Raw genomic sequence first — 18,749 nt, forward strand, 5'->3', positions numbered from 1 at the left:
TGTCAAGTTTTCACCAGTTGGTTTGTCTGTAGGCCTTGGATGAATTTCTAGATCAGAATGCCTTTCTAGTTCTACTCAGAAATAGCGGGGATAAAAAAAGCAATAGAGTTTCTGTCTAAATAACTAATAAGGAAAAAGAGGTATGATAGGAACACAGATATAGAAGTAGGACTCTAGTCAGCTTAGACAAACCCAATTTTTGGTACCTTAGGCATGAGGACACTGAGCATTGTCTGGCTGGTTGCTGTCAGGAAAGGGAGCACACTGGGAGAGCAGCAGCTGCTGCAGCGGCCGTCTTGGTCCCTCCCACGGGGAGCAGTGAGGATCCTGCAGCAGGCTGTGCCACTGCGGAGCCGAGGTCGGCTGTTTGGGCAGCACTTATTCCAAGTCCATATGCAGATACATGCATACATGTACAGTACACAGAGAGACAGGGCTGCCTCTTCCTGGACCTGCCATCGGGGTCTGCTGCCCACTCTCTGCCCACCTTCCCACCTTTCAAGGGTAGAGCCCTTCAAAATTCGGCAAAGTGACTTTGACCATACATAATCAAGGTCCTGCACTTTGAGAAGACACTAATTCCATTTGGTTTTAAGAAACACCATCACAGAGTTTCGTATGTCAAATGGTTTAGAAAGCAGAGCATTTAAGTGTGTAGAATGTAGGAAATGTCTTGCTGTGCTTGTTATTTGTTGTTGGCTACAGGCAACATATTTCCACGATCCACAGCTGTTCTCGTACCTGTGTTTACAACAATGGACTTTATTTTCCAACAGCAAACAGCAGTTTGTTGTCAGCAGCAAAAACAGAAGACTAACGTTCAATGTGAAATTGAGAAATAGAAAGGAAAATGCATATAACACCAGGATCCAGACTACATTTTCAGACAACTTGTTTTTTGCTTCATCGTCTTTACCGGTACGTGATACCAAACCTCACTGTTTCTGTTATTGCCACTGATTTTCCAGGTTCTCAGAGAAATATTTTTTTTTTTTTTTTTTTTTTCTTTCTAGTAGTGCCTATCCCAGGAAAGAATGTGTGTGCAAACTTCTCTCCCAATTTATTTTCTTGGATACCAGAATTATTCCCTTCAGCATATCAGTTTATTTGGGTCAAGGAGAGACACTGCCAACTCAGCATAAAAGTTGGCAACCTGTCGAGTTTGACCTCACCTCAGTGTTTCAGTCATCTTTTCCTCACTGTAGACCTTGGCACCCACAACTTCTGCTTGACTCCCAACAACGCGCCTGAATGCAGTTGCTGTGCCACAGGGAATTTGTATTTGATAAATCAAGCATGCAGCATCGATGATGCGGCCTTAAAGCACAGACTTTGGATCTAGAAATAGTGTTACTGCCAAGGCGCTGTGTTCCAGCTAGACAGCTAATCAGATTGAAATGATTGCTATACCAGAAGCTCTTCTTCTAATGAATTTTGTCTTAGAAAAGGGAGTAGAAAGGAATTATACAGACTATTTTGGGGAATGCAGTAAATCTATAATCTCAACAGTTGCTCCCAAACAATTCATGAAGAATGAAATCCAGACTTCAGTGCTTGGCTTATGTGGTCAGGCCGCTACTGGACAGGTGTGTGATAATCCTAGGGGTGAAATCCAGATCAATCCCTATAATGAAGGGAGAGGAGGGATAGGAGCATTCATCACTGCCCAAGAGGAGCATTTTCCTGAACAACGAATTCGCAGAAGTACTCCACACAGCGCTGAGGCTGCCCCTCTACCTCTCCATCCTGTTGTGCCGCAAAATTGCTGATTCCACTCATACCAAAAGACCACAATGGAGCTAGGATTTGCTTTTGCTTTAAAAGCCCATTTGCTTAGAAGAATTTCAGACTGCAAGTGAAGCTTTTGACCGAAAGTATGCCTGCTTCAAAGCAGAAAGAAAAGCATAAGCTGAGAATATATGGGTGTTGGTTTTGGCTTTTTTTTTTTTTTTGGTAGCATAATTCATGAGTGGTAAATGTCTGCTAGGGATGCTTGCAACAAAAGAGTACATTTTAATGAATTCTTTTCAAAGTGATGATAACTGGCTATGGTCTATGAGTTTTTCTTTGGTGTAGGATGATGACATGCTAAATACCCTGCAAAGTAGTAAATAAACTCTTACATAGTTTTGTAGATCTTTTTTTGGTAGATTTTCCTCCAAAAAGTATGGTAGAGTTCCCCTATGCCCACTAAATTCTACAGTGAGAGTACTTAACTAGCTCTCAGGTTGTGTAAATACGTCTGCAAAAGTTCTGTAAAAATGCTGTAAAAAAGCACTGCAGGAGTTAATGCTGGAGGTGACCTGTACCCTCTAGCCTGTACTCCTTCTTCCAAGCCTGGCACAAGATTCTAACAAGATCATTACAGCTCACAAGAAATCGCATGGGACTGGTCCTTGTCCCACCTTGCTCCTGCCTGTCTCCTAGCCCTGCCTATGCTCCACCCATCTGCTGCATCTCTAGGAATTACTGCCATAATGCCTACTCGTACTACACCTTAGCGTAATACATGTCCTGCTGAAGATACAGACTGAGAACTTCCTCTCTGCTTTACCAAAAACTGATATTAAGATGACTTTTCTGTCTGTTTCCTCTGCAGAGTGATGGGACTGAAGTCTCGTGTCAGACAGGAACAGCACAAAGTACAGTCATTTGCCAAATAAGCTATCCTGTTTTCAGAACAGGACAACAGGTACAGCTAGCGTGTTTAAATAACCTTGAATGATACCCAAAAAGCTTTTTTATTGTTGTTTTCCCCTAAATCTGCATTTACTGCTGGTGAGGATTTCTTAGATTTGGCAACAGTTAACTTCCCTTTGGGTTTCAGAGGCATTAAAAGAAGCAAACTAAGGACTAAACTCCCTGGCAGATTAAAGGCAAAAAGGGCTCTTGAAGCACATTTGTTCCTATCCACGGCTTTCAAATGCTACTGTAGCTTTGTAACTCTCAGAGTGTGAGGGCTGGGGGCAGAAGCAGAGAGCATTGTGCATAGCTTCCTGGGAACTGAGCACAATTTCCATCAAACCTCTCCTGCTGTGTGAACCTGGGGTAGCTCCCTCTCCTGCTCTGTCAATCTCACCTTTCCAAGAAAGCAGTACTGCTTTGAGAGGAGATGGGTGGCCCACACAGCCCCAGGATAGATCGTATATCCTTTTTCTCATATATACCATAAATCTGAGGATATCCATGGTTTTATGGAACTTAATCTCTTATTCCTCAAGGGCAGAACAGGAATAGGCTTCCAGCCTCTAACAGTCAACTGGAGCAGTAAGAAACTTGCTGGAAAGAATAGGAACGTGACATTCTGTGGCAGGGGGTGGGGGGCAAAATCAAAAAAACTAATTACATATAAAAAGTTAAGTTTGTTCTGAATTTTTAATGGCATTGGTCAAACTGGACCTGTTGGAACAAATGGAAGAAAAGAGTGAATACAAAGCTTGTGTTAGTGCTAGTGTTTAAAAGCATGTAACTGAAGCAATACTGAACACCTTTTGTTGCAGCTTGTGGCTAGTTATACATGATTTAAAAATAGAAATAGATCATGTTTATGTAACAATAGTAATTTGTAGGGGAAAGCGAGAACAATGCAATTCTGGAGTGTTAGAAATTACTGAAATATGACACAGAAATTGGTGGAGAATTCAGATACAGAGGGCAATTCTAGATTGTTGCACATATGAATAATTATGTTGCTATTGGGAAGTCCTTTGGATGTTGTACCATCAGCTCATTTACTGTCTGTTCATTGTCTCTTCCGTAGGTGTCCTTTGATATTAGTTTTGATTTTAACATGAAAAATCTTCACAACGTGGCAGTTCTAAGTTTTCGTGCATTGAGGTAAACTATATAATTGTATGGAAGCAAGTTAGGTATTAATACCTTATTTGAATCTAAAGTAATGTTATAACACCTGACTTAAATGTGTTTTGATGAACAGCGAAAGTAAGGAAGAACAAGAATTGGACAACCAGGTCAGCTTATCAATTCCTTTGCGATATGATGCAGAAATTCACTTCACAAGGTATGCTGAATAATGTAAAGAGTCACTGTCATTTTGCCAAGGCATTTGAATATAGTAACAGCCTTGAAAGGCCGTAGTGAAACTTTGTTTTTGTTTTGGAAGTCATAAGAAATTCACACTTCATCAACAGTAGCAGAATTTTATGTTCTTCTAATAATCTTAGACGTAAAAAAATTATGGAATGTGTAGTAAGAAATTGTGGATCCATGTTTACCCCCGCACGATTGTTACAGATGCTCACATGAATGGGAGTGGTATAAAAATCAAACAGTGCTTGTGGTTTTGATAATATGATTAGCGTATATACTGTATAATAAGGTTGGGCCTCTGGGCTCAAATGTAGTGACATTGGATCAAATCTGGAGTTAAAGTGATCAAAACTCCATAAAAGAACAACAACAAAAAGAAAAAAAATGCCCCAGCTTAAACTCTCAGCAAAGGGTGGGGCAGGGGGGAAAGAAAACAAAATAATTACCGACATATCTGCTGAACCTGGATCAAAAATATAAAGCCTTGTTAGCAGTTTGAGTTAATGATTTGAACTAAAACTTGAGGTGGCACATGGCAGATTCCCCCTTGCTGCAGCTGCATTGGCACCAGGAGCCGCACACCCTGCTCTCCCACGTGCCTGCCCAGGGACTGTGGCTCACACCTACCCCTTCCGTCCTGGTGTCAGCCCTTTCCCCTCTCCACGGAAGGCAGGGCGGGTCTGTTGCAAGAGGGATCCTTTACCCTGGGAAGGGCAGTTTGTAAGGAGAGACAGCTGGGCGGGCAGGGGGAGAGAGGCAGACAAAAATCCCTTTAAGACTGATCTTCATGTCATGCCCGTATTATCTTCAGCCCTGGAAACCCCTGGTGATTTGGGATGCACTGAAACAGTAATTAGTCTGTTACTGTTCCAAACAAGAATGATTTCCGTTACAGTTTAACTTAAGTTAGAACTGAAACAAAAATACACTGGTTTGACTCTCGGATCAAGATAGGATATTTTACTTTACATTAAAGAAAAGATTTGTGTATCTTTACCAGATACTGAATTTCTAGGATAAACTACAGGTAGTTACATTTGATGCACTTGGTTACCAGTTCTTGGTGAAAAAACCACTTTTGCTTCCTGAAGCATTCCAAAATTTGTAAACATAAGCTGATAGAAAATAAATAGTAATTATTCAAAGAATGACAGAAATTTGAAAAAGAGGAAGCTACTTAAAAATGCACAGCAACAATGAATTCAGGAAATGAATATTCAAAGATCACCATAACTGCAAGAACTGTTGGCTGCGTAGCATGACCTGAGCTGGAATAGGGTGCACGGTACAGAAGATTAGTTTAATAACCTGCTTTGCAGCAGCAGTTTCAGAATATTTGGAGGCCCTGCATTCACCGCAGCTAGGTGCACCAATTCTGGAGTCATGCAGAGCTTTTCAGGTTATTTTAATTTCGGAGAAGCATTTGAGTCAGCGTTGCAAGTTCCTTCAGCTCCCTGAGAAAGTTGCATGAGACTTCAGCAGAAGCAGAGTGTTTGTTACTGAAGTTAGCAGTGGCACAGAGACACCAGGAGCATCTGACTAGGTGGGTAGCACAGCAAGTTAAGCAGCCTCCTAGGAAATTCAGATGGTGCAAACTTGAATCAGCAAATTTAATTAGCTGAGAAATATGAACAGAAGCTCAGTGCTTCAGAAAAGGCCAGGCATGGAGTCTGTAGAAGAGATACTCAAGGTAAAACAGGAGTTTGAATTCAGGTGCATCTTCTGAGTATGAGAAAATGTAATTTCACATGCAAGTCAAGGCATGAAGGAATCCCTACTGCCAGAAAAGGATTAGTTAATTCTTGGAGATGAATCACTTTAAAAGAACTGAAGAAAATGCACATTCAGACAAGGTAGTTTTAAATGCTACCTTGGAGTTAGCTCATTTTTACACTCTTCCACTTAGGAAATATCTATCTGGAGATAGTTCCTTCCTGAGGCAGGTAATACAGCCGAGGAGCATCCCCTTAAAATACAAGGGCTGAGAAAAATGAGTTGTCTTGCTGAAGTGCAGCCTTTCTAGGGAAAATTTCCTAATCTGAGCTTCCAAGAAAAGAGGTGGGAATCAGTCTTACCAGTGACTCCTGCAAGGACAAGGAAGCTGATACTGTGCATCGTGGAAGGACTGGAGATTTGAGCAGTAAGGAAGTAGAAAATGCATCACGCGGGTTTTCCTAGGAGTCCTTGTGAGGAGGCCCTTTAAGGAAAGGGCCCATGGGAGGAAGTATGGAGGGTCGAAAAGGATCCACGATGCCGTATGGAGGAGTGCAACTGATCGGGAAGCACCTCCATGAGACTGCACACGTGTTAATTTGGGATTGTATGCACAGATGTTACCTAGATTAGCAGGGAGAGCAGCACTCATAAAGACGATGGATTTGCACCTTTTGTTACAGGAGGAGCTGATGCAGGAACCATGATAGCCCCCGCTCCTTGTTAACTCACTCCCCAGCTTGCTTTTTGATGGCTCAGATTACCCTCCTGATTAAAGCTAATGATGAAGAGCAGACACAGTTCCGGGATGGTTCAGCAGAGGAGCTGCTCACAGCTCATAGATGTGCTTATAGATGTGACGCACTACACAGGGATGCTTTCATCGTCTTTGAGCATGGTCCCAGCTGGCTGAGCCCCTCGAGCATCCATGCGCCCTCACACCACATCCTTACGTCACACACCTGTAACTTCATGCTGTGGTGGACTGCAACCACCCTCATGTTATTTTGGAAATTCTGAACTTTGAAACCCATAAATACTGAAGAAAGTGCCCCAGGAGACTGAGGGCTATGGGATACATACCATGCACACAAGCAGCGTGCTGTGTGTGTTTCCATACCCAGGCAGTGTGGAAACAAGCCCACATATGGCCTATGGCATTAGGGTCCAGGATCTCCCTTGGAGTCTGTTGGTATTTGCTGTTACAGATGTACCACGGGGGACCACTGGGGGGGTCCTTTCTGAGGAGGAAGACCGCTGCAAGGCTGAAAGTCACAGTTTGTGCCTGGGAGAGGAGCTTGCAGTATGGCACTGAAACACCACGTGGTGCAGCAGGCTGAGCAGAGCCTGTGTCTCACACAGCCCTCCTGTCTTACCTCACATGCTTGCTCCAGCTCTGGGCTTCAGGACACTGTGTATTTTCTTAACCAACTTGTAAAATTCAAACAGCATTGCAAGTGACTGATTTTTCCTCTGACTCTCCTTCTGACCTGTTCTACAAAGGCACATCCAGTAACATATGTTTTCAAAGCAGCTGCCAAATTGAAATGTATTGTTTTATGGTTGTTAACTAGGCTTGCCAACGTCAACTTCTATGAAGTATACTCTGGTCATAAAATTCCTTCCACTGTGAATAATTTTGAAGATATTGGCCCTATGTTCAACTTCTCAGTTAAGGTTAGTAAATGGTTCTGGTTTGAGAAGCTGCCTTACCTCTTCCTGTAGCCTGGTCCCAAAACATAGTTGAAAAAACATTCCTGATTTCACTGTCTGATTTTGATGCTTTTGAATTAGTCAAGTAAGAAAAAAAAATTGCAAACAGGTGAGGGATAAATGTTTACATTCTCTATGAGGTTAAGGATGAAATTTGCACTTACTGCACAAGTAGAATGGGGGAGGGGTTGGTCATGCACTGTTTACACATTTATAAGATGGTTAATGCTTAACTTTAGGTCAACTGAGACTGTTTTTTCACAGAGCATATTTGTCTTCTGCCAACTTGACAAATGAAAACAAGTCTTTGCAGGCTTGGACTTTGAAACTTGAAGTTTAGCAAGGGTTAAGTGTTCAGACCAGATGCAAGAACCAGCCAGATCTCAGCATTTATTACATAACTCAGAAAAACTTAGGTCCAAATATGCAACGTGGAAGAAACTTAAATTATGTTCCATTTATGTTCCTGTAACTCCTACTCTAAAGGACTAAATAACAGGCCTATTTGCTGTGGCAGAATATTTGCTTTTCAAATCATATTTCATGCAGTTAATACAAGCTTTGCTAAGGAAACAGACAGGAACCTAAAATACGGTATACTTCCTGCTGTACTATTGGCGTAATGTATTACTACCCTAGTAAGTGTCCTAGTACAAAAAACATTGATGCAAAAGGAGTCCAGTTCTTCCATACGCATCTCTGATTTCTGATTTTCTTCCTATATCAAATAATTTATGTATATGTAAGTATAGCTACCTGAATTAATCATGAGTTACTTGCTTTGCAGGTAACAACAGGAAGTATTCCAGTAAAGATGGCATCTGTAAAAATCTATCTTCCGGAACTGACCAGCAAAGACAACCCACTGATGTACTTAACTGCAGTCACCACAGATCAGGTGAAGAACTGAATTACATAAACTGCTGTGTTTTGGGGTTTAATCAGTACCATAAACGTCAATTATTTCCCTCATAGTGTGGCTGAGATTCAGAGAATCTATCCCCTTTCTTCTTGTTCCTTCCTCATAGAAGTAAGGGGGAGAACCATGATGTCAGCAGTACACTAGTCTGTTACTTGGCAGATGTGGATTACCTTTACAGTCCACGGCTGACTTTGGAACTCTTCACCTAGGTCCTTCTCCAGGTTTCTGGGAAGGTTATAGTAAAAATGGAATTTTTAGATCGGGACAAACCCTTCAGGTCAATCTAGGGGGAAAAAAATCACCGTAAGAGCCATTTAATTCTGACCAAAGCCACATACAGTCTTTTAGTTTCCTGAAGTATCTGGTGTTAGATAACTCACAACCTAGCCTTTCACAGCCACCATCTTATCCCAGAAATAGATACTATGATGACTATAAACTCCTGAGTATGATATCATCCAGTTTCATTCCTGCCATCTTTCCTAGGCCAGAGGTGTTACTTGTCAAGCTCAGATAAATCCACTGCAAATAGGGAAAAGACCTTATTCTGCATCTTTCACGAAAGAGGACTTCAGAGCTTCCAAAGAACTGGTAAGACTCAGGGCTGCAGTACCACAGGACAAGGGCGCAGAGCTGATCCTTGTGAGCCCACTGCTGTACCTGTGGGGACAGCTGTGGTCGGGGTGGCATTCCTCATAGTGCAGGACTGTAGCCTGTGGATGTTCTCACATATACTGCATCTGCCTTACAAAGAAGAAAACGCGCGTGTTCTTCACAGACTGCAAGCACTTAATTTGTATGCACAGAATGGCAAAGGCAAGGGCAAAAAATCTGGATGTTAAAAGAACATTCGGTAAAGTGTATTTTTAATGCATGGTGTTGCCTCTCCTTGCTCTTTCCCCTGGAAGAACTGTAAGAATGTGAAGTGCAGTACCATCACATGCAAACTGGAAGACGCTATGCTGAAGGGAGAGTACTTTGTGAATGTGTCCACCCGAATCTGGAACGGAACCTTTGATGCTGTAAGTATCAGCTGCATGTTCATGAAGGATCCAATACTCTAATATTTCCTAGCTCCTGATATTTTTCAAAGTTCAGAAAAGAGACCTTCCAATCTAGAAAGACCTTCCTTTACTTTACACTGTTTGTGTGTTATTCCAGATTGAAAAGTTGAATCTAAAAGTAAAGCAAGTAGTGAGGTTGCATAATGAGGGGATTGAGTGCACCCTCAGTAAGTTTGCAGATGACACCAAACTGGGTGGGAGTGTCAATCTGCTCAAGGGTAGAATGGCCCTGCAGAGGGACCTGGACAGGCTGGACCGATGGGATGAGGCCAACTGTATGAGGTTCAACAAGGCCAAGTGCCAGGTCCTGCACCTGGGTCACAACAACCCCATGCAACACTACAGGCTTGGGGAAGAGTGGCTGGAAAGCTGCCTGGCCGAAAAGGACCTGGGGGTGTTGGTAGATAGCCGGCTGAACATGAGCCAGCAGTGTGCCCAGGCCAAGAAGGCCAACAGAATCCTGGCTTCTATCAGGAATAGTGTGACCAGCAGGAGCAGGGAGGTGATTGTCCCCCTGTACTCGGTGCTGGTGAGGCCACACCTGGAATACTGTGTCCAGTTTTGGGCCCCTCACTACAAGAAAGACTTTGAGGTGCTGGAGCGTGTTCAGAGAAGGGCAACACGGCTGGTGAAGGGTCTGGAGCACAGGTCTTATGAGGAGTGGCTGAGGGAACTGGGACTGTTTAGCTTAGAGAAGAGGAGGCTGAGGGGAGACCTTATCGCTCTCTACAACTCCCTGAAAGGAGGTTGTAGTGAGGTGGGTGTTGGTCTCTTCTCCCAAGTACTTAGCGATAGGACAAGAGGAAATGGGCTCAAGCTGCATCAGGGGAGGTTTAGATTGGATATTAGGAGAAATTTCTTCATGGAAAGGGTAGTCAAGCATTGGAACAGGCTGCCCAGAGAGGTGGTGGAGTCACCATCCCTGGAAGTGTTCAAAAAACAGGCAGACGTGGCACTTGGGGACATGGTTTAGTGGGCATGGTGGTGTTGGGCTGATGATTGGAATGACAATCTTGGAGGTCCTTTCTAATCTTAATGATTCCTAGTTTTTACTTTCATTATAAATAATCCAGCCACCAAGCCAGGAAACATGGAATTGCTACTCTACCCTTAATTGGTGTAGTGGTGGATTTGGTAGTGATAGGTTAATGGTTGGACTGGATGATCTCAAAGGTCTTTTCCAACCTAAACGATTCTATGATTGTATGATTCTCTGATTCTATAATGGAGCTGATAACCTTCAGTCCAGCACAAAACCTAAGAAAATGCTCTGATAATGCAGTCTTCACAGCTGAAAAAAACATTTTCTGCATCTGTTAAATTCATTCAAGGGGAACTAGTTTCCACAAAATTCAGCATAGGACAGCAGAGTACAGTATCGTCATAGTCTGGAAAATAATATTGCTTTTAGCTTTTGAACATCACAGCCTACATAGTGATCATTTTAAGTCACATCAAAATATCAAAAGCCTGTTAGTGCTGCCAGTTATATTTGTTAGAGAAGGTGTGGGAATTTTTTTAATTGATTTTTTTGTTTTTATTAGAGTTGGTGTCAAGGAACCAGTCCTTGCTTAAAGACCTACAGGATGCTTAAAAATATCCATCAATAATGTCTTGACTTTCCCATTTTATATCACCATGTGTCCTCCAGGATATAACTCATCATGAATTACCAGACTTTTGAAATGAGACCATGTTTGCTTCTTAGCTAGGCAACAAACCAAACTGTTGGAGTCCTGGGTTTGCCTAGAGTGTCAGGAACATGACGCAGTCTCCTTAGTTTGGCGAGTTTTACAGCAGGTACTGACATTTAACAGCAGGGCAGTTGTCAGCTTTAGCATTCAGCTCTTAAAAGGAAAAGGTGAGGTTCATAATGTAATATACTTATGCACGTGTGTGAAAGAAAGCAACTGTCTGTCTCTAAAGTTTGCATTTTTCAAATCAGCTGGGTCAAGACCACTTGTTAGTGCTGTCAGGTATGCAGAAGGTGGTGACCTGAACAAAAGGTTGCTACCCTCACAAGACAGTGAGTGGAAATAATTTGTTTACCACTGGGTGATGGGAAGGAAGGATCACGTGTCACAGTTTTCCTCTCATCTCCCATTTTGCTATTTTCTACTTGATTGTCAGTGTTCAATGCAAGTAATCTTGCAAGTACTCAACAATGCACATAATGAGCCTTTTTATTTAGTGGCAATCAGTCATTGACAAGGGGACGGCAGGCTCGCTGGTACCTGCTAAGCAAAGCAATGTGTTTAGAAATTATCGAGGTGCTTTGAATAGCGCTCAGGCAGGTTTGTAAACAGGTAGGAGCACAGGACCGACCACTTGGGCAGATGGACACAGTGCAGACATGCAATAAACTGTACGCTGCAGGGACGGTCAATTCGGTGTGCATCAGCTGCTGTGGACCCACAGTTGCTCGCATTCCCTGTGTCAAGCCCACTGTACCTGGCCCTGCCACAGAGAAATGGCCGAGGAGGCAAAATGACAGAACAAAATGACAGAGCATGCATTGCATTTGGTATGGCTGGCGAGTGCTCCTGTGCTCCCATGAACCTGAGGCTGTTCCTGGTAGTGCTGTAGGAAATGGGGCTCTCCGTGTCCAGTGCACAGGGAGAAGAGCAGCGGTGAGCTGGCAGCGTCTGCGCAGCCATGCTCCTCTCCTCTCGACACATGCACGGAGGGAAGTGGGATCTGGCACAAGGTCCCTTTTCAAATGGCAATTGGCTTAAGGTTTTTGTTGTCTTCTTTGTTTAAGCTGAGGGAGGGATGTCAGAATTTGAGCAGTGGAGAGGAACAGACAGTGATAGGAAAAAATAAATGGGGAAAAACAGAAGCATTGGATAGAGGTGAGGGGGGGAAAAAAGGGAAAGATCATCCAGTTTCCATTTCTTTCAAAGGCCAGAGATATCCCCATCTGTCTTTTGTTGCTGAGCTATTTCTCCTTTTCTCACTGTTATTTTTCCCCCATCTTTTCCCTGCTAGCAGCAGTGACAGCTTTGAAATAACTATAAAAATGGATATATAATCAAGTCCTCCTGTTTTGCTTGAACTATATGCTAAAGGCAAAAAAGCCAGTTGTCCAGTTTCATTGCTAATAAGCAAGAACAGCAAAATTAAATCTGGATTACTGATACACTGTTACTTTCATAGACACGTTAACTTGGGACAAATAAAAAGATCATTTTAATTTTCTTAATACTGTGATTTTTTTTCTGTTCTGAAGTTTTCATTTCAAAGCAAGAGAATTATTTTAGGATGTCTACATTCTAGTTGATTTGCCATGTAATAGAGCTTTACAGTTTTTTTAATCTTCTCTTTCAGTTAACTTTCCAGACATTACAACTCTCTGCAGAGGCAAAAATTGATACACATAACCCTGAATTATTTATAATTGGAGAGAATACCTTAACTGTAAGTGATAGATAAGTATATTTTTTCAACTCCTCTATCCTTTACTCTATTAAAGGGATAATATTAATTTTCAGTGTCCTTTAGGAGTACGGAGCAAATTACAAACTCTGACGATTATGATGAACTAATGTATCCTTTTGGCTACATATAACCTCCCTTAAGTTACTAAAATGTTTTCATTTCAGTCAACTGCTATGTAAACCAGACTTAGTTAAAAATTTGTAGATCTCAAATAGATTGTAGAATTATCAGCAAAACTCAGTTAAAAACTTCTGAAATTCATTTAGCTTCCTGTTCATGAAAAGATCAAAATTTGGACTTCTTTCTGCAACACAATTAATGGTTGTAGATAAATGAGCTCTGGGAAACATTTTTGCAAATCTGATTCATAGTCTTACTTCTGTAAGTGTATTTGGTTTGATGTTTGTAGACAGATGTTTGGCACAGGTGTCTAGCAAATACACTTAATCTCATTTGTACATGAATGTAGAGTATTTTTTGCATTTGGAATGGCCGTCATATGGACAGACCTAATCTCAGGAAAAGTCTCCAAACCACCACTTTATTAGTGTAGAATCCTTCTCCCAAGGTTTCCATCTGCTATATACGAACATAAACAACACTTAAAGAATACATCAGCGCTGTGGTGCTATTGTAATAAAAAGATACCTTGTTCTCTTGGCTTATCTAGAGAGGAACACTCTTCCATTTGCAATACTAAGTTTAGATTTATTTTTACAGGATTTACCAACCTGTTTTATCCATAAAAATAACCAAGGCCACTGAAGACCAAAATGCAAGTTAGTAAGGGAGTCAGTATCTGTGAGAAAGTGTAGCATAGCCCATTCACAGGCAACAGAAAATTCAGTTAAATATGTATGAAGGTGGCTATTGATTGATCTATCTCAATGTAGAAATAAAACCATAATTCAGTACTATCTTTTGTCATTGTTTTCTCATGCAGCACTGTACTTCTTGTGAAGAACCTCTAAATACACCCATCTGTATTCAGGGAAACCTCCAGTGCCTGAAGAAGCAAAGGGAATATATGTGTAGTTCTGGAAATAATGCCAAGTTTTTGCAGAAAAATTACGTGCCTGTATTTGAAGTGTGCTGAGTGCCTCAGCTTTGTGGCACGGTATTATGCTAGGAGATGAAAATCATTAATACATAATGCAAATATTCCAATTAATTGCACAGGCTTTTTAAGTATCTCATAAACCATGTATTACTAGGTATTTTTCCGCAGTTGGAGCATAACACTGCCAAATTTACATTACCAGAAGTTCTGTTGGTGATTTCAGGAGAACCAGAATTAATTATTCAATGACTGTTGACTAAGTCAGTGTTGTGGTTTAGCCCCTGTCAGCAACCAAGCACCACACAGCTGCTCACTCACCCTCCCGCCCCACCCCTGGTGGGATGGGGGAGAGAATTGGAAGGGCAAAGGTAAGAAACTTGTGGGTTGAGATAAGAACAGTTTAATTGTAATGAAAAGGAGAACAATGAGAGAGAGAAAGAAAACCCAGGAAAAAACAAGTGATGCAACCACTTGCCACCTGCCGACTGATGCGCAGCCCATCCCCAACCAGCAATCGCTGCCCGCCCAGCCAACTCCCCCCATCTTATATTCTGAGCATGATGCCATATGGTATGAAATATCCCCTTGGCCAGTTTGGGTCAGCTGTTCTGGCTGTGCCCCCTCCCAGCTTCTTGTGCACCTGGCACAGCATAAGAAGCTGAGAAGTCCTTGACTAGTGTAAGCACTACACAGCAACAACTAAAACATCAGTGTTATCAACATTATTCTCATACTAAATCCAAAACACAGCACTACACCAGCTACTAGGAAGAAAATGAACTACCCAGCTAAAACCAGGACAGTGACTTGATAAATAAAAGGTAATTCATCAGCCAGCCATTGAAACATCTGTAGCTGGGACTTCTGCAGCTCTGAGGCAGTGGCTGAAAAGACCCTGAAAGTTATCCACAGGGCTCCTAAGAAACATAGTGGCTTTTGGTGAGGCTTACAGCCTGATCTTTACTCAATAGCTTCTTGCCCTGTGAGAAGTCTTGGAAAATGTGCCAGCTGGTGGAGGTACACTCTCCCTATGGCAGACAGTTTGCTTGACACTTTAGTGATTGAGTCAGTACCCAGCACTGCATATACTTCTTGGCAGGCCAGCAGTGATACCCACTCTTTGCCCTTCACACTTCCTTGGGAATAGGACAGTGCAGAAGCAATCTGAGTTTATTTCCCTACTTACCCTGTTATTTTAGATGAGGGTGGTAAGATTCATCCAACTTAGTATCTACATTAGTCATGCATATCAGAGGTAGCCCTTCTATAAACCCTAATCTGCAGAAAGAACAGGTATTTCTGAGATGCAATTAATCTCATCTTAAAGATGATCCTGAAAACAAGTAGGGTGAATTAGGCTGTAAAAGAGCCTATCCTTCTCCATTGGAAGCCAAGGAACTATACTGTAGACTTAACACTAGATGAGGTGAATCCCAGCAGTGGTGTCTTACTGAGCAGAGTCTGACTTCAGGGAAGGTATTTGTTCTTAGGCATCAATTTACCCCTCCAACAGTGCCACTTCACTGTTAATCTAATGGAGAAAGCATTACTCGGCAAACTGCACATACATATGAGATTGGCTCTTTAGTTTGGATGAACTGGGCTGCTGTGTAGCCAAATGAATTAATATTGCCTTGTGATGCTATGTGGGGAAGCTGCTTAGGTATCTCTGCGTAAAAGCTTTCAGATTTTTTCCAAGTTGGAAAGAACTGCCAGCTGGAGGACAGAATATTAACCTGCTATAATCATTATTATGGCCATTCATTTAGAAAATACACAAAGCCATCCTGCCTCAGTGAAATGAATACATATAGCCACACCTAGCACAACATTGGAGCCTTCCAGCAGAAATTACTTAAATCACTGAGATGTCAGTCCAGTGCAAGTTTCCCATAAAGCTTAAGATTAAATTACACCAGACAAATGCACTGAGCAAGCAACCCTGAGAAATTCTGTAAAGCAACATGACTTCTTTTATCATGTTTCAGGAAGGAAAAAAACCTTCATGCTAAATGCATGTTGTTCCAAGATTAAATCCAAAGATTTGACAGTTCATAAATATTATGGCAATGTCTCCCTGAGCAACTATCTTATATGTAACTATATAGCTGGTCACACCCAATCCAATTAGATACGCTATCACCTGAAAACTAAATTCCAGACACTGTATGCTGTTCTGGGAGCTCTCTGGTATTGCTTGTAGTTCAGGAAGCATAGGTGTGCTAGAAGCACTCCTGTTTGACCCATACAACTTAGAGCAAATTCATGCAGTCGACTCAGGAGAACACAGATTAACATAAAATCTAACAAGTTGTTAGTGGTTTCCCAGAAGGTAGGAACAGCAGGCAAAGGAGACACAGGTACCTGCCTAGCAGGAGGGGAGAAATTTCAGCAGACACAGTGAGTGCATGATGGTGTCTGGCCTCCATGATTAGTATTGCCTCCTACAGCTGCCCACCACAGATAACAGGCTCTGAAAATGCTCAGCTGGAAGTAGTTCTTCTCCAGCTGATGCAGCAGAAGTCTCTTTTGAGCAGATGGGGCTCTACACCAGGTTATTCCCCGCCTGCATGTAAGCACGTCTGGTTTACCTGGTGATGGTGCATCCATGCACTATGGGAAAAACTCTTGAGAGACCTCCTGTTACTGGGGAGGCAGAAAGCTGGCAGGAGGAGATTGCTTCTCTGCCTGTTGTATATGGCCAAGAGTGATGAGGGCCCTTAATCCTAACTGTGCCCTAACTGGCACTGCCGTGTGCCATGGTGGTGCAACCAGGTACCTACCTGTGGACACCAGCGAAAGGGCTGTAATTGCCTGGTGTGTTCCAGTCATTGATCCTCGAATGTGTGCAGTCCAGCTAGTCTTGATTAGTGACGTATTTGGTTTACAAATCCTACTTTATATGCAGTTAACATTAACCCCCAATGTACAATGTCTCTGCTTTCAGATCCCAGTTACAATAATGAAACCAGATGAGAAAGCTGAGATACCAGTTGGTGTTGTGATTGGCAGTATATTGGCGGGACTCCTCTTGCTGTTAGTATTGGTTGCTGTTTTGTGGAAAGTAAGTACGTGTTTATATTCTTAAAAAGAAAAGCAGAAAGGGATAAATACATTTGGGCTATTTTCTTTGGAATGTCTCTTCTCTGGTGCTGAACAAAAACACACATGCAGTTTGGTGGTATGTATAATACTGCATTGGCATTGCGCCCTTGATGGGAGCATTTAAAAGGGCTTTAAAAGTAAAAATTCTGAAATGGGTCCCCATAGAAACTGGCAACATGAATATGGTAAATGAGTTCCCAATGGTTCAAAACACGGGCTGTGGTATTTACTTTTTCCATTTTGACACTGCCTGCCTGCTTCCTTAACTCCCCAACGGGGCTCTGACCTCCCATGATATTGCCAGTGGGCAAGGTTGCGGATTAGAAGGAAGGAGGGAGAGGCTATACACTGAACAGACAAAAAGAGAAGGGCAAGGGCACAAAGTCTTTTACAAAGGATACCTAGATTAAGGGGAGGGGAGAGAGAAGTTCTATGTGCCAGGGCATTGCTGCTTGAAGGGCTCCTTGGCACACCAAAGCAGCATGGATATGCCTGTATCTTGGCAGGGAGACAACTAGCTACTCAGCACTGCTGTTTTGGCATTTAGTTGCACCAAGCAGGAGTTTAAGGCCCAGCTCCTTTCATTTTAGAGTTAGGAATTCTCTATAAATCAAACAGTGGATGTGTGTCCATGCACACATGTGCATTTCTACCATCACACTATTTAGCTTAGCTGAGAAATGTAACTGTCAGTAACTCACTGCGATGTGGTGTTAATACTTCTCACAGGTTGGCTTCTTCAAGAGACAGTATGAGAAAATGACACAGGATATAGAAGATGTCGATGAAGTTACAGAACTCACAAAGGACAAAGACTGAAGATGATGTGGATAAAGAGAGGAGATCTGAGCCACCAACAGTAATTGTGATCCAGTCGGTTCTTCAGCTGGAGTGCCTTAAAGCTTAGTAACAGTCAAACATTTTTAATGGAAGTGTCTTTTTATAGATGAAAATATTTTACAGATTCTACTCTATTATAAGAGTAACTGCAGGACAGTTTGTTTTTTTCAAAAATGATTTATAGTGCCTTTTCTTATAAATTTTTGCCTTTCAAACTTAGCCCTTAGAACTGGCAGGTCCGGAGTTTACAGTAACATATTGTGCCAGCAACCCTTCTCCTGATCCACTGCAGAGTGAAACAGAGCAATTTATTTCAGATTATTGTGGAACAGCATCAGTTCGTAATTCAGTTGACAAGTACCATATGTGCAAAGGACATTTTCTATTAAGTTGATGATGAATGTGTGGTGAATACTGCTTCCAGACTGAGAGAAGAAAACTCATTTTTTCATTGACTAGCTCCATCCTTATTGTTTTTGAGAAATAATTTGCACCAGCAAACCTTTGTCTTAACTAATCTATAAAGTGGGAACTGCGTATAAGGATGGCTCTCTGGGTGCTACAGGACAACTGGATGGGTAGACTGTTCCAAAAGTTCATCATATTCCTTGCACTAAGGTCACAACTAAATTACTGAAGTACATTGTTTTGGGGAAATACTGCCAAATGGTATGTATAACTGCCTTCTGCATACTTTCTCTCCAAGAAGAAAATATGAATTTCATAATCACTTACAGCATGTTCTCTGCAATGTTATGATCGGTTTTCAGATTTCATCTTGAGAAGCACTACCACTACTGTTACACTGGGCTTCACGCTCACAGTCCCTCTGACATCAGTTTAG

General features: G+C 42.0%; 1 protein-coding gene across 2 annotated transcripts in view; it reads left to right on the top strand.

Annotated features, from left to right (window-relative positions):
- Positions 1-18,749, top strand: part of ITGA2 (integrin subunit alpha 2) — a 54,402-nt gene extending 35,653 nt beyond the window's left edge. For both annotated transcript variants that reach the window (XM_075725975.1, XM_075725974.1), the window contains 11 exons: positions 777-918; positions 2,600-2,692; positions 3,761-3,837; positions 3,938-4,021; positions 7,338-7,440; positions 8,264-8,374; positions 8,885-8,989; positions 9,307-9,420; positions 12,790-12,879; positions 16,908-17,024; positions 17,795-18,749. In XM_075725975.1, coding sequence (XP_075582090.1) covers positions 777-918; positions 2,600-2,692; positions 3,761-3,837; positions 3,938-4,021; positions 7,338-7,440; positions 8,264-8,374; positions 8,885-8,989; positions 9,307-9,420; positions 12,790-12,879; positions 16,908-17,024; positions 17,795-17,884 — 1,126 coding nt within the window. In that variant the 3' untranslated portion in view covers positions 17,885-18,749. The remainder of the gene's footprint in view (positions 1-776; positions 919-2,599; positions 2,693-3,760; positions 3,838-3,937; positions 4,022-7,337; positions 7,441-8,263; positions 8,375-8,884; positions 8,990-9,306; positions 9,421-12,789; positions 12,880-16,907; positions 17,025-17,794) is intronic.

This window comes from Pelecanus crispus, chromosome Z, assembly GCF_030463565.1.
Source record: "Pelecanus crispus isolate bPelCri1 chromosome Z, bPelCri1.pri, whole genome shotgun sequence".
Taxonomy (NCBI): Eukaryota; Metazoa; Chordata; class Aves; order Pelecaniformes; family Pelecanidae; genus Pelecanus; species Pelecanus crispus.